Source organism: Mus musculus, chromosome 4 (genome assembly GCF_000001635.26).
Source record: "Mus musculus strain C57BL/6J chromosome 4, GRCm38.p6 C57BL/6J".
Lineage (NCBI taxonomy): Eukaryota > Metazoa > Chordata > Mammalia > Rodentia > Muridae > Mus > Mus musculus.
In genome coordinates this window covers 132,767,886-132,781,288 of record NC_000070.6, presented here as the reverse complement: position 1 = coordinate 132,781,288, position 13,403 = coordinate 132,767,886, and the positions used below count along the sequence as shown (strand labels likewise).

The 13,403-nt window shown below is 47.7% G+C and overlaps 1 protein-coding gene across 1 annotated transcript; it reads right to left on the bottom strand.

Moving 5' to 3' along the window:
* Positions 1-2,542: 2,542 nt before the first annotated feature.
* On the bottom strand, positions 2,543-12,929 carry Rpa2 (replication protein A2). Its single transcript, NM_011284.3, has 9 exons — positions 12,823-12,929; positions 12,503-12,609; positions 10,642-10,743; positions 9,335-9,448; positions 7,388-7,462; positions 6,156-6,272; positions 4,934-5,041; positions 4,542-4,636; positions 2,543-3,499 (listed from the first exon to the last, which is right to left on the bottom strand). Exons 1-9 carry the CDS (start codon positions 12,830-12,832, stop codon positions 3,415-3,417), a joined length of 813 nt encoding a protein of 270 aa, NP_035414.3. The 5' UTR covers positions 12,833-12,929; the 3' UTR covers positions 2,543-3,414.
* Positions 12,930-13,403: the final 474 nt, after the last annotated feature.

Sequence of the window (13,403 nt, the reverse complement as noted above, 5' to 3'; positions counted from 1 at the left end):
TGTTAACCAAGGTCACACAGCTGTGTCTCCCTCCAGTCTCTGGTTTCCAAGCCTGTCATCTCCTCATGGAAGTCACTGTGTTAAAAAACAAACCTGTCCTGGTTCCCTGGACTTTTTTTTTTTTTTTTTTCCGAGATAGGGTTTCTCTGTATAGCCCTGGCTGTCCTGGAACTCACTCTGTAGACCAGGCTGGCCTCGAACTCAGAAATGCACCTGCCTCTGCCTCCCTAGTTCTGAGATTAAAGTCGTGCGCCACCACGTCCGGCTGGTTCCCTGGGCTCTTAACGGGGAGTCTTAAACCATGCTCAGAGCTGGAGACAAGAGGACAAATACAAACTTTGTCCATGCAATTTCCAAGGTTGGTCTAGGCGTGTTGTGTGAAACTATCCATCACATCCTGGGAAATGAGAGAACTGCAAGCTAAGGAAGCCACAGAATTTAGCTGTAGGCCACCAGCTTACAGCTGTTTTGAGACTGGGTCCAATTTGAGTCAGATTCTAGACACTGTACCTGTGTGTGCTCCTGTGTCTGCTCCTCTCTGGGCTGCCTGGACCTGTCCTTGCAGGTCCCCTGACCTTTCTACCTTGGAATGGAATTCTTCAGGTGATTCCTACAAGCTGTTGGCCAGTCCCAACTATGGGGCCCTCATTCACCAGCTTCTACTCGCCTCTCCCCAGAAGCCAGTGTTCACTGTCCTGGAAGATCCAGGGACAGGCCCTAAAGAGAAGCAATATGCAAGATCTTGAGGAAGTTCCGTCCTGGCACTGAACTACCAGTGGGTGGATCAACAGTCAAGGTGCCTCTGGCTTTCACTTCCTCATGTGTTCAATCTTGGCATGCGGTTGAATATGCCTCAAACAGAGGGCAGAAAAGAGGGAGACCAGTTCCTCTAAAATAGGATTTCTGGGTCTGGTGAGATGGCTTTCTTACAGAGGGCCCCTGTTGGGTTCCTCACACCCACCCAGCCACTCACAGTTGCCATCAGTTCTTGGGACTCTCGCTCTTCTGGCTCTGCACAAATATGCACATACGGGCTGGCGAGATGGCTCAGAGGGTAAGAGCACTGACTGCTCTTCTGAAGGTCCTGAGTTCAAATCCCAGCAACCACATGGTGGCTCACAACCATCTGTAATGGGGATCTGACGCCCTCTTCTGGTGTGTCTGAGGACAGCTACTCACATATAACAATAAATAGATCTTTAAAAAAAAATATGCACATACACTAGGCAAAATGCTCATACACATAAAAATAAAGGATTTTTGAGTAGTCAAGTTGCCTCAGTGTAGAGAAAGGAAGCAATTTTTTGTTTGTTTGTTTGTTTTTTTGAGACAGGGTTTCTCTGTATAGCTCTGGCTGTCCTGGAACTCACTCTGTAGACCAGGCTGTCCTCAAACTCAGAAATCTGCCTGCCTCTGCCTCCCAAGTTCTGGGATTAAAGGGGTGCGCCACCACTGCCCAGCGTAAGCGATTTTTTAGCTTGGAAGCTGTGTTTAAAGCAGAGACCAGGGAGTTATCCACTGGGCAGTGCTTGCTGTGTAAGGATGATGACCTGAGTGGGGACCGAGCACCTTTAATAGCCAGGCCTTGTGATACACACCTGTAACCCTAACCCTGGGAGCTGGGGGCCTGAAACAGGCACATCTCGGGGTCACTGGGCAGCTGGTCTAACTGAAGCAGCAAGTTCTGAGTTCAGTGGGTGGCCTTATCTCAGTGATACGTTTGAGGGAGATACCTGTGTCAGCGTTCCTGAATGGTTCGGTTTGGTATCCAATAAAGGCATTTAACAACTTGTGTGTGTTCAAGCAAGTGCCTGAGTCATTGGAACCTCTAGAACTGGAGTTACAGTTGTGAGCTGCCTGACGTGGGTGCTTGGAACTGAACTCAGCCCCCCTGGAAGAGCAGCAGGAGCTCTTAACCCGAGTCATCTCTTTGGGTCTCCCTGCCCCCCATCCCCCCACCCCCGGAGACAAGGTCTCACTATGTAATCCTGGTTGCCTAGAATCTGGTATATAGACCACATTGGCCTCAGAGCTGAGATCTACCTGCCTCTGCCTAAATCGTGATTTGAATTCTATGGAATTCCGCACAAAACCACAACTTTGCTTACCTGGTAACTAGAGGAAACCAGGAACCTGTGAAAGTACCCTGTCATACAACCCATACTGGAACATGTTTTGTTTTTTTCTCAGTCATTTCCGTTATCTAAGAATAGATCCATAACTAATAACATAACTGGTTAGCTGAGCCTTACCTAGAGGTGTGGCTGCTCAGAAGGAACTAGCCTGTCTAGTAAACAGCCAAGTGCTTACCATTATCATTCAGGGTGGGAGCTCAATTAGAAGCAGGCAGTTCTTATTTGCATGTTCCACATCATGAACTCCACTCCCAAATTAGTTTCCATTCAAGACCTTTGACATCTGTGAGCATTTTTCTTCTCCTTCAAGGACAGCTGTTGTGAAGTCTCACCGCAGACAGCTCAAGATCACAGTCAGCACCAACATTAAAGGCACAAATCAGCACGGCCAGGGGCGACAGTTTTGTGGATGGCAGGCAAGTGCTTTACTACTGTGAGCTGTAGCCCCAGCTCAAGGTCTAGTCACAATCTGCGGTGGCCATGGCACATGCTATGCACACCCACAACCCCCCAATAAGCCTGATGACCAGAGTTGAACCCCTGGAATACACGATAGAAGGTGACTCTGTACACTGTACAAAGAGAAAGCAGACTCCACCAAGCTGTCCTCTGACTTCCACACTCACACAGTAAGTAAGCGCTAAAAATAAAACCAACATTTCAGAAGCTATTACAATCGAACTGTTTTATCAAACATATGAACACTTATATTACAGACCACGCAATAACATTTCTTTCTCTCAGCCGCACGAGGCCTCCAGGTCAGAACCTCAGGCTCACTTAAACCTCCTTCCCACGGCGGGCAAGACAAGGGAAGGAAAGTGCAATTCCGAAAGTAACCCCGCAGACCCAGAGGGCAGCGCAAACTGGCAGAGGGTGGTAGGTTCTTCTTTGGCCCTTGGCCCTAGCAGTGCTTGTCCTCAACACGAAGCCTTGGAGAACAGTCGCTCTCAAGCAAGCTGAAGCCCTGCCCTGACATCTTGGCAGTGTTCCTCTTTCAATTCCGACCACCCATCCTGGAGTCCTGACTAGCTTATTGGAATTTCTTACAAGAAATCCAGTCCTGGTTTACTTCCTTCTCAACTGTCTATCTCCCTCTGAACCTCTAAACAACAAGCAACAAAACAGAGAGCACTAAGTTCCAAAAGGACTTCAGCTGAGTGAGACCTTCTACAGCAAAGTTCTGTCCTAGAAGCCTCTGGCCAAAGCCCGCAGAGCTGGGGCCGACAGAGGAACACAGGCCCAGCTGGACAGATTCCAGGCACCCAGGAAACTCCAGTCACTCTGCATCTGTAGACTTAAAGTGATCGTCGTCCACAGTAGAGTAAATGTGGCCCTCGTTGCACAGAAAATCCACTGCTTGCCTGAAAGGAAAAAAAAAGGGGGGGGGATCCCCACATTAAAACCAGCGCCTTTTGAACATAGCTAAATGAGCAAACATCACTTGTTTGTGTACTTCTCTTAGCTGTGAATTCCTCAGTCACTTTGTTCATGGAAGTCTCTCGTAGAGAAATGTCGATACAACCCAAGGGTTGAGGTTATCCATGCAGACCAGAGCTACCAGGGCTGCCTTGGATCCCGGACTCAAATTCCAAAATAAAACAAGGCTTCACTTAGATGCCAATCTAAGTTGACGTAAGATCCTGAAGCTACAGTCAGCTCGCACATGAGATGTGCACAGGGGTCTTACAGCTCCCTTCCCTGGATTCAGGCCCCAGAATCACACACTGAGATGCCGTTTGCTTTGCCTATGGGCAGTAGAGTGGCGGGAAGGGAAAGGTAAGCCAGAAAGAGACTCCTCCAAATCCTTAGGTCCTCAGAGACAGGAAGATGTCTAGTACGAGCCATTTACAGTGTAGCTACCTCAACACAATGACTTTGAGATGGGCGTTATCGACCACCATTTCACAGCATAAAATGGGGAACTGGCCTGGGCATTTACTCCATCTCGGCATATAGTTAGTAAATGGGTTTGCTTGTTTGAGACAGGGTCTTGGTCTCTATGTAGTCAGAGCTGTCCTGGAACTCGCTATGTAAACTCGGCTGGCCTTGAACACACACACACACACACACACACACACACACACACACACACACACACACACACCCATCTCAGTTCACTGCAATGGAATCAGGAGTCTGGAGTAAGAAGGGCTGCCTGATGCCTTCAGGTCCCAACAAATCAGTAAGCGGTGCAACAGCGCCACCTGTGAGTGCTTTTCTGTTTTCTTCCCAGCAGCTGACTCCTGTGTGAGTGAGTCTCAGGCAGCCCAGGTTGGCTCTGAACTCCCAATCCTCCTGCTTCTATCTTTCAAGTGCTGAGATGATAGATCCGGCTTCACCTTTTCCACTCCCCACCAGCAGAAGGTTGTGGACAGATCCAAGGCCACGGACAACAAGACTCACTTGATTGAGGGAACAGGCATATGCTGGAGCTGGCTCCTGAGGTCCTGGAAGTTCAGGCCTTCAGGTCTTGGGCAAGCCTTGATCAAATTCAGCACCTGACAGTTCAGAGTAAAAAGACTTTAGCAACCAACTACTCTGCATCAGCTTACTTACGATAAACAAAGAGGAGCTGGAAAGATGGCTCAGGAGACCCTGGGTTTCCACCCTCTCTATCCTCTACTGGTATCGGGCATTGTGGACATACACATATCCATCTGTACAAGCAGGCAAGCACACACAAGTTAAAAAGGAGGGGTGTTGGTGTGAAGCAGGCTGCAAGATAACCTCCCATCATTTGGGAAGAAACAAACTATCAGACTGCCCGTGCTCTGCAGGGTAAGCAGGCAGCTTACCTGGTTTTGGACCACAGTGAGGCCATTTGCTGGCATGAAGTTATTCCCGCTGAAGTTCCCCGGCTCACTCATTCCTGGGTTGCTCATCGATGGTCTCCCTGCAGAGGCCTGAATTAAGAACAAGATCAGAACATTAGAAAAGCCACCACATCAACCCTACTCCACCTAACTTACTAATAAACAGCAGCAAACAATTTAATCAGTTTCCCTAGTAACGACTGATATAGGAAAACTCTAACAATGAAACCTCGTAAGGAGCGTTAACTAACCCCGAGGCATGCATTCCCTGTCCCCGGAAAGGAGGCTCTGGCACTACGACTTCACATGCCAGCTACAGCGGCTTCCCTGGGCTCGCTCAAGTGAGCATTTATTATCGTGAAACCCTGTTGAGAGAGAAAAGGGCCCAGGCTTGCCTGTGAGTACAGATCCCTGGCAGAGGGCTTGCCCACTATGGATAAGACCGAGAAAGGCACAGATGCTTCACCCTCTTTTAGGTCACTCCTTCTCTGCCTACCACTAGCTGGATTATCTCAAATCCTCTGAATTGAGTTCTACCAACGTCTCTAGTCCCTGGCTGCTCCAGCCTTTTGGTCACCACAACATCTGACCTCTTAGCAGCAGACAATGCTGCCCACTGCTCCCCAGTGGCCCCTCCAGGCTTCTCTGGCTCCCACTCACTCCCACTGCACCTTCTCAGAAGCCTTCCTCTCTGCAGTGCTGATGAACAGGACATCCGCTAAGTCTTGTACCCACTGAACTGAATAACAGGGTCACACGGCCTGTGAGGTTTAACACAGTGCGACCACACAGAGGACAAACTCTATCCTATTAGGCCATCCAGTCAAACACCCATTAGATGTCTGTTGTTGAGATGTTTTTATGGCGTACAGGTTGGACGCAAAATGCTGTTTGGCTTTGAAACTTTTGGTCAGCTATCTTGGTATTGGGTGAGAAACAACTGGAAACTCTGAGAAACATGAGTGTTTCACTTAGACTAAAGGACAGTGGCGAAGCTCGGGGAGAAAATGTGCTGAGGACCACGTGATGGCTGAAGATGGCTCAGCAGTGGGAGCTCTTTGAGCTCTTCCTGAGTTTGGCTGCAGGTGGCACACAGCTTGTAGCCCTACCTGCAGGGGATCCCTCACACACCACACACAGACACGGAAATATGAATGTTAAGTTTGGTTTCCCAGAAAGGGAGGAGTCAGTTGCAGCTGCTCACCTGGCTGTTGGGCTTGCTGAGCATCATGTGTGAATTGACCACTTCCAGGATGTGTGCGGTGAACTCATTCATGTCTTCCAGAGGAATGATCTTAAAGGCCACCAAGCTCTTTTTGTTCTATTATAAGTAAGAGGAAAATATAAGTAAAAGGCAAACATATTCAAGTGACTTTCTGGGCAAAACGCCTGTTAGACTTAAAAATGTGAATATGAATGTGGGCACATGTACCACTGTATGCAAGGGAAGTCAAGAGGGTAGACTTGGTGTGTTGGTTCTCACTTCCTACCTCAAACAGGTTGTCTTTCTAGTATATACACCCAACCAACTAGGTAGCCCCAAAGCTTCTAGAGATTCTCCTGACTGCCTCCCAACTCCTCAGGGTGCATTACAGAGGCTCTGGAGAGTCATCTGGCTTTTACACAGCTCCTGAGGATTGGAACTCAATAACACAGGTCCCTGACATTTGCATGGCACGTGTTAGCTACCCAGTGGGCAATCTCTTAGCTCTACTTAATTTTCTTTTGTGAGGCAAGGTTTCACTATCTTTAGCTATCCTGGAGCATACCTTGTACAACAGGCTGACCTAGAACTGATCAGCCTTTTTGAGACAGGGTCTCACTATGTAGCCCTGGTTGTTTGGAACTCACTATGTAGATTATAGAGTGTGCTCAAACTCAGCTATTTATCTGCCTCTGTGTCCTGGGGATAAAGGAAAACACCTATGTGCCACCACACATGGCTTTAATGTCTATTTTAAGATAGAACCTAGATACTTCCTCTCAATGAAGAGAACAAAATATCTTCTCATTTAATATGCAGACTTGATTATTAAGGATAATTACCCATTCTTCTTATGAAGACATAAATTCAGAAATTTTTTTATTATTTTTTTGTTTTTCCAGACAGAACTTGTTTAATAGCCCAGCAGTCGTGCAACTCGCTCTATCTTACAATTCACTCTATAGACTAGGCTGGCCTTGAACTCACAGATTATCTGCCTGCCCCTGCCTCCCTCGTGCTGGGGTTAAGGGGGCACACCACCACCCCACACGTCACGAGACAGGTTCTCTTCTTGTTCACCAATGTGTGTGTCAAGGCAGCGTGCCTGTGAGCTCCAGGGGCTGCTCCGCCTCTCTCTCCATCGGCGTGCTGAGGTTACAAATCTGGTGAACCTCACGTCTTCATCTCCACCATCTCCCCAGCTCTGAAGCTACCATTTTATTTGACTTTACCTGGAAAGACCTGAGGTGACCAGCGACTTTCACGTATGTTTCGGGAGGAACCACGGCGTTCTCACCACTGGCATCCTGACAGATAAAATAGAAACACATCACTGGTTCTTTTTCTTTACTTTTAATTTTTTGATAGGGTCTCACGTAACGCAGGCTTAGCTTCAAACTTAATATACAGCCAAGGACGACTTTGGGCTTCTTCCTGTTTCTATCTACCAAGGACTGGAGTACAGCCCTGCAAGGGTCACACACAACTTATTTGGTGCCGGAGATAGAACTGCCTGTAATTTTGTTAGTGTTTTTTTTTTGTTTGTTTTTGTTTTGTCCTCCCTTAAGGTGTGAGAGAGACAAACAAGAGAGAGAGACAGGGCTGGCGAGATGGCTCAGCGGGTAAGAGCACTGACTGCTCTTCCAAAGGTCCTGAGTTCAAATCCCAGCAACCACATGGTGGCTCACAACCACCCGTAATGAGATCTGACGCCCTCTTCTGGTGCATCTGAAGACAGCTACAGTGTACTTACATATAATAAATAAATCTTTAAAAAAAAGGGAGAGAGAGAGGCAGATAGAGGGTCTTCTAAATGCAATCTACGTGTCTTGGAACTATGTAACTCAGAATGGTCTAGAACTTATAGCAAAATCCTTCTGAATTAGCTTCCCGATTGCCAATATAACACACATGATCCAAGCACTCCAGGCTGGTCAACAGTATTTAATCATTTCCCCCTGCATTTTGTACGTGTGCCCCTCAGTGAGTGAATGGAGGTCAGAAGGCGTGGGAAGTTGGCTTCCTCCTATCACATAGATGATCATTAAGTTCACCAGCTGAGAGCTGGAGTGATGGCTCAGTGGGTAAGAACACAGACTGCTCTTCCGAAGGTCCTGAGTTCAATTCCCAGAAACCACATGGTGGCTCACAACTATTTGTAATGAGATCCGATGCCCTCTTCTGGTGTTTCTGAAGACAGTGACAGTGTACTTACATATAATAATAAATCTTTGGGTCAGAGCAAGCTGGGCTGGAGCAGGGCCGGAGCAAGCAGAGGTCCTGAGTTCAATTCTCAGCAACCACATAATGGCTCACAACCACCTGTACAGCTACAGAGTTCTCATATACATAAGTAAATAAATCTTTAAAAAAAAAAAAAAAAAGTTCACCAGCTGAGCCATCTTATTAGTCCCTGGTCAATACTTCTTTGCACATTAATTTTATGTGTTAAAGGTATAGGAGTGTATCTGTGTGCTAGGTGTGTTCTTGGTGCCAATGGAGGCCAGAAGAGGATGTCAAATCCACTAAAACTGGAGTTACAGATAGCTGTGAGCTGCCGTGTGGATACTGGGAATTCTCTGGAAGAGCAACCAATGTTCTTAACTGCTGAGTTATTCCTCCAGCCTACCTGGTCAAAACCCTTAAACATGATCTTGGTAGATATCCTTGGTTCCTGGCTGTCCTGGAACTCACTCTGTAGACCAGGCTGGCCTCCAACTCAGAAATCCACCTGCCTCTGCCTCCCAAATGCTGGGATTACAGGTGTGCACCACCACTGCCCGGGCCTTGTCCATTTCTCTAAGGTGAAGCCTCTTGTTTTCACTTCGCAGAGTTTTCTAGTAAAGTGATTGAATATGTCCCAGTAAGCTTCCCGTTCATTTAAACAGTATCTATCCAAGGCCCACTGTGGGATGGGCACCATTCTAGGTACTGGGGATAGCAGTGACCAAGAGAAAAACTGATCTTAAGAGAATTTACTTTCTACTCTCCTACACAGTATTTTGGGTGGTTTTACATTTTTTGTGGTCAAATCAGTTAAGCTCTCGCTTTATGGGTTTTACCCTCGGTATCTTGCTTATGAATGTTTATACAGAGAAACCTGTAACAGGCTAAAACTGAAAGAGCTCAACATCCAAAGCCCAAAGTCGCCCCACCTCGACCCAAGAGAAGACACTCACATCCGTGTCAACCCACTGACGAACATCCATGGGCGGAGCTGTCATATCGTCTATCTTGTAAACAATGTTGGTTGGAGCCTTCTCCGCATGTCTGATTATCCCCACAATAGTGACCTAGGATAGAGGAAGAAATAAACACAGTCTGATTTCCCTGGGGATCAAAGCAAGATGCACATATACACACAAATAATTTATAAACTTTTTTTTTTGAGATAGTCTCACTTGTTTCATGGGCCGGACTGGCCTCATACTTGTGGTAATTAATCCTCCTGCCTGCCTCCTGGGTGCCAAGATTATAGGTGTGAGCTGCCATGTTCAGTCTAAAACTTACTTTTATTTATCTGAACAGATCATATTCATTCAGGAAAACTGAGAAACAACTCCTACAAGTAACAGAGGCTCCAAGGGAGAATACCTTCATATTCTTTTTTAAAATTACTTTTTGTTTGTTGGTTTATTTGGAGATACGGTTTCACTGTGCAGGCCGGGCTGTCCTGGAACTATAATAGATCAGGCTGGCCTTGAACTCAGAGGTCCACTTGCCTCTGCCTCGCATTGGTGGGGTTAAAGGTGTCAGCCACCACTGCCCAGCTTTAAAAAGTACTTTCCACCGGGCGGTGGTGGCGCACACCTTTGATCCCAGCACTTGGGAGGCAGAGGCAGGCGGATTTCTGAGTTCAAGGCCAGCCTGGTCTACAGAGTGAGTTCCAGGACAGCCAGGGCTATACAGAGAAACCCTGTCTCGAAAAATAAATAAATAAACAAACAAACAAACAAAAAATACTTTCCACAAAAATATTGTTATTTTACCATTGTGTGTATGTGTGCCATGGCCCAGGGGTCAGAGGCTATTTTAGGGAGCTGGTTCTTTTTCTAATGTAGAATATGGAGGCTGAACTCAGGTAATCAGACTTGTGCTAAAGGCCCAAGCACTTTCACCCACAGAGCACGTCACTTGCTACATACTTTTCGATTAAGCAAGTCTTACTCCTTTTTCTTTGCATATGCGTGAAGGGTATGCACAAATGAGCAGACAGATGAGCAATGCCCTTGCTGGAGGACATTGGCTGTCCAGGTCTAGCACTATTGCTTTTATTCCCTTGAGACAGAGTCTCTCACTGAACCTGGAGCCAGCAAGGCCCTAGGACCCTCCCGTCTCTGAGCTTCGTAGTTACAGGACCCAGGGGAAGCGAGCCTGGCCTTGTACATGCATACGGATCTGATACTGGGCCTCACGCTTGCGCAGACATCTTCCCACCCCTCATATTTCCTATCTCTAAACGGTTCTTCCACAAAATCTTACAGACCTGTGAAATCTCGACATCTCCAATTCTGAACACTTCATCAGTCAGAGTAGCAGAAAGCAGCTGGGATATGGTACAGGGCACAATATGCTGGGCTCGGACTCTCTGAAAAGAAAAAGTACGCACAGTCAACCCAAGAGAGTAACAATCACTCATTTAATATTTCCATGTGCCAAGCACTTGAATATACCACACTCCTGGAATTGCAAAACCAAGTTCTCCTTACTTTAAAAAGAGACAGAAAACAGGGCCAGAAAGTTAACATTTGTTTCATCTTCCTCTCCCTCCTAAGTGCTAGGATTCAGAGTGTGTGCTACTATACACGGCGAATGCCACACTTTTGAATTCAAGCCCACAGGGATCTGATGCTAGACCTCCAGGTGAATATATGTTTGTATCCTATTGTGGGTTCACAAAGAAAAGGTCAGACTAGAGTCAGGACAACATAGGATAGCCTGTCTTTAGAACGCATCCCAGGTGGGGGCTGGTGAGATGGCTCAGTGGGTAAGAGCACCCGACTGCTCTTCCGAAGGTCCGGAGTTCAAATCCCAGCAACCACATGGTGGCTCACAACCATCTGTAACAAGATCTGATGCCCTCTTCTGGAGTGTCTGAAGACAGCTGCAGTGAACTTACATATAATAAATAAATAAATCTTAAAAAAAAAAAAAAAAAAAAAAAAAAAAGAACGCATCCCAGGGCTAGGCAGTGGTGGCAAATGGTTTTAATCTCAGCACCCAGGAGGCAGAGGCAGGTGGACTTCTTGAGTTCAAGGCCAGCCTGGTCTATAGAGTGAGTTCCAGGACAGCCAAGGATACACACACACACACACACACACACACACACACACACACAGACACCCAAAACAAAACAACAACAAGAAAACAACTGTCTCAGAGAGGTAGGGGTAGAAAGAGCACATCCCAGACATAGCAAGAGCAGTGTTCAGGACACCACGGAGACAACAGGGCCTTGTGAAAAGGCTTGAGAAATGACAAGCAGAAAAAGGACTACGAAGATGCTCTAGGTTTCTTGATAAAATGGAAGAAGTTAGAAGTATAGCTTCTTTTAGGAGATATTCTGGCAACCAGATGGCAGTCTCTGCAGAAAACCTGGTGAGTTTCGTCAAGCTGCTCATCTTTGGGCATCTTAACAGGAGAGTCAGATGGAGTGGGCAGAGGAGCATCTAGCAAAGACACTTGCCTCTCAAGCCACCTACGAGCAATGTAGTTTGTTTGTTTTTTAAGAAAGGATCTTTTTGGGCTGGAGAGATGGCTCAGCGGTTAAGAGCACTGACTGCTCTTCCAGAGGTCCTGAGTTCAATTCCCAGCAACCATACGGTGGCTCACAACCATCTGTAGTGGTATCTGATGCCCTCTTCTGGTGTGTCTGAAGACAACTACAGTGTACAGGCAGGTGGATCTCTGAGTTCCAGGCCAGCCAGAGCTACAAACACCTCCAAAACACTTGGTCATACAATGAATATGTACGAGGCAGAAAAAGCCCAGCAGATTAAGGCTTAGCGTGTCCTTCCTGTCAGTTACCAACAGGAAACAACCCCAAACCTGTTCTGAACACAGTGGACTCTTGTTCTTCAGGGATTTTTGTGCCCTGGGGACAGCGATATTAAACTCTACTAAAGCATACTTTCGAGTGGTAGGGCCAGGAAAATGGAGGCCGGGCGAACCACTGCAGGCTTGCCAAACAATAAAATAATAAAAACCCTGTTCCCCACTTGACCATACAAAAGACAAGGTAGGTAACGGACAGCTTCTGACACCTTGGGGTGTGCCACCCTCCCGCACGAAAACACGTTCCCTCCTGGCCAGGACACAAATGAGAACGGAGCCGTCAGTCTACGTACCGATTTCTTCTCCGCCTGCGACGGTGTGGGCGACCCGAAGCCACCGGGGGACTGCGTGTAGCCGCCTGCTCCGCCATAGGTGGAGCTGCTGAAGCTTTCGAATCCGCCTGCGGGGAACGACCGTCGTCAGAGTCTGCGCTGCGCTCCCCATCTCTATACCTGGCGACCGCTGTCCCCACCGCCCCAGCCGCGACAATCCCCCTGCCACCCCGCGAACGCCGCCGAGCCCGCCTCGGGCCTCTCGCTCCGTCCCGGCCTTCCTGCGCCAGACTCGCCCACTCCCAACACCCTCGCGTGACTCTCCCCACGCCCGCCATTACTATTCCACATCCTGGTCGCAGTTCTCCGGAGAGAGCGGCCCAAGACGCTCGGACACGAAAACTAAGAACACTTGGGAACTCTGTGCCGCTCTGGCGTGGCAGCCTTCTGGCTACTTTGCACTGGCGCCACAAACTCCTTCCCGCGAAGGGACAGCCAATCAGCGCCCTGGACACATTTACCTTCAGCCAATCAGAACTCATGAGTCCCCTCCTTTTTTTTTCGGTATCAAGGCCAAGCTTAGGAAAAACACCCGGCCCCAAGAAGGAATGGAAGCATGCGCGGCCATCTTTACTGAGGGCAAATTTCCGATAGGACAGTATTCAAGAAAACAACCAATCAAAACGATACTTCCGGGGCCATCCTCAAGCATTCTTCACACACACCCCATCTCCGTCGCATGCAACCCTACATCACTTCCGCCGCTCGCTAGCCCCCTTTTCCCGCCAAACTGCTAGTTTTCTGCTCTTCCAGAACTCCCGAGTTCAATTCCCAGCAACCACATGGTGGATCACAACCATCTATAATGGGATCTGCTGTCCTCTTCTGGTGTGTCTGAAGATAGTGATATTGTATTCATAAA

Excerpts from the sequence above, each read along its gene's own strand:
- Rpa2 (NM_011284.3), bottom strand. Across the intron at positions 6,273-7,387 it reads GTCACCTCAGGTCTTTCCAG|AACAAAAAGAGCTTGGTGGC; the intron begins GTAAAGTCAAAT and ends TACTTATAATAG. Across the intron at positions 3,500-4,541 it reads ATGCCTGTTCCCTCAATCAA|GCAAGCAGTGGATTTTCTGT; the intron begins GTGAGTCTTGTT and ends TTTTCCTTTCAG.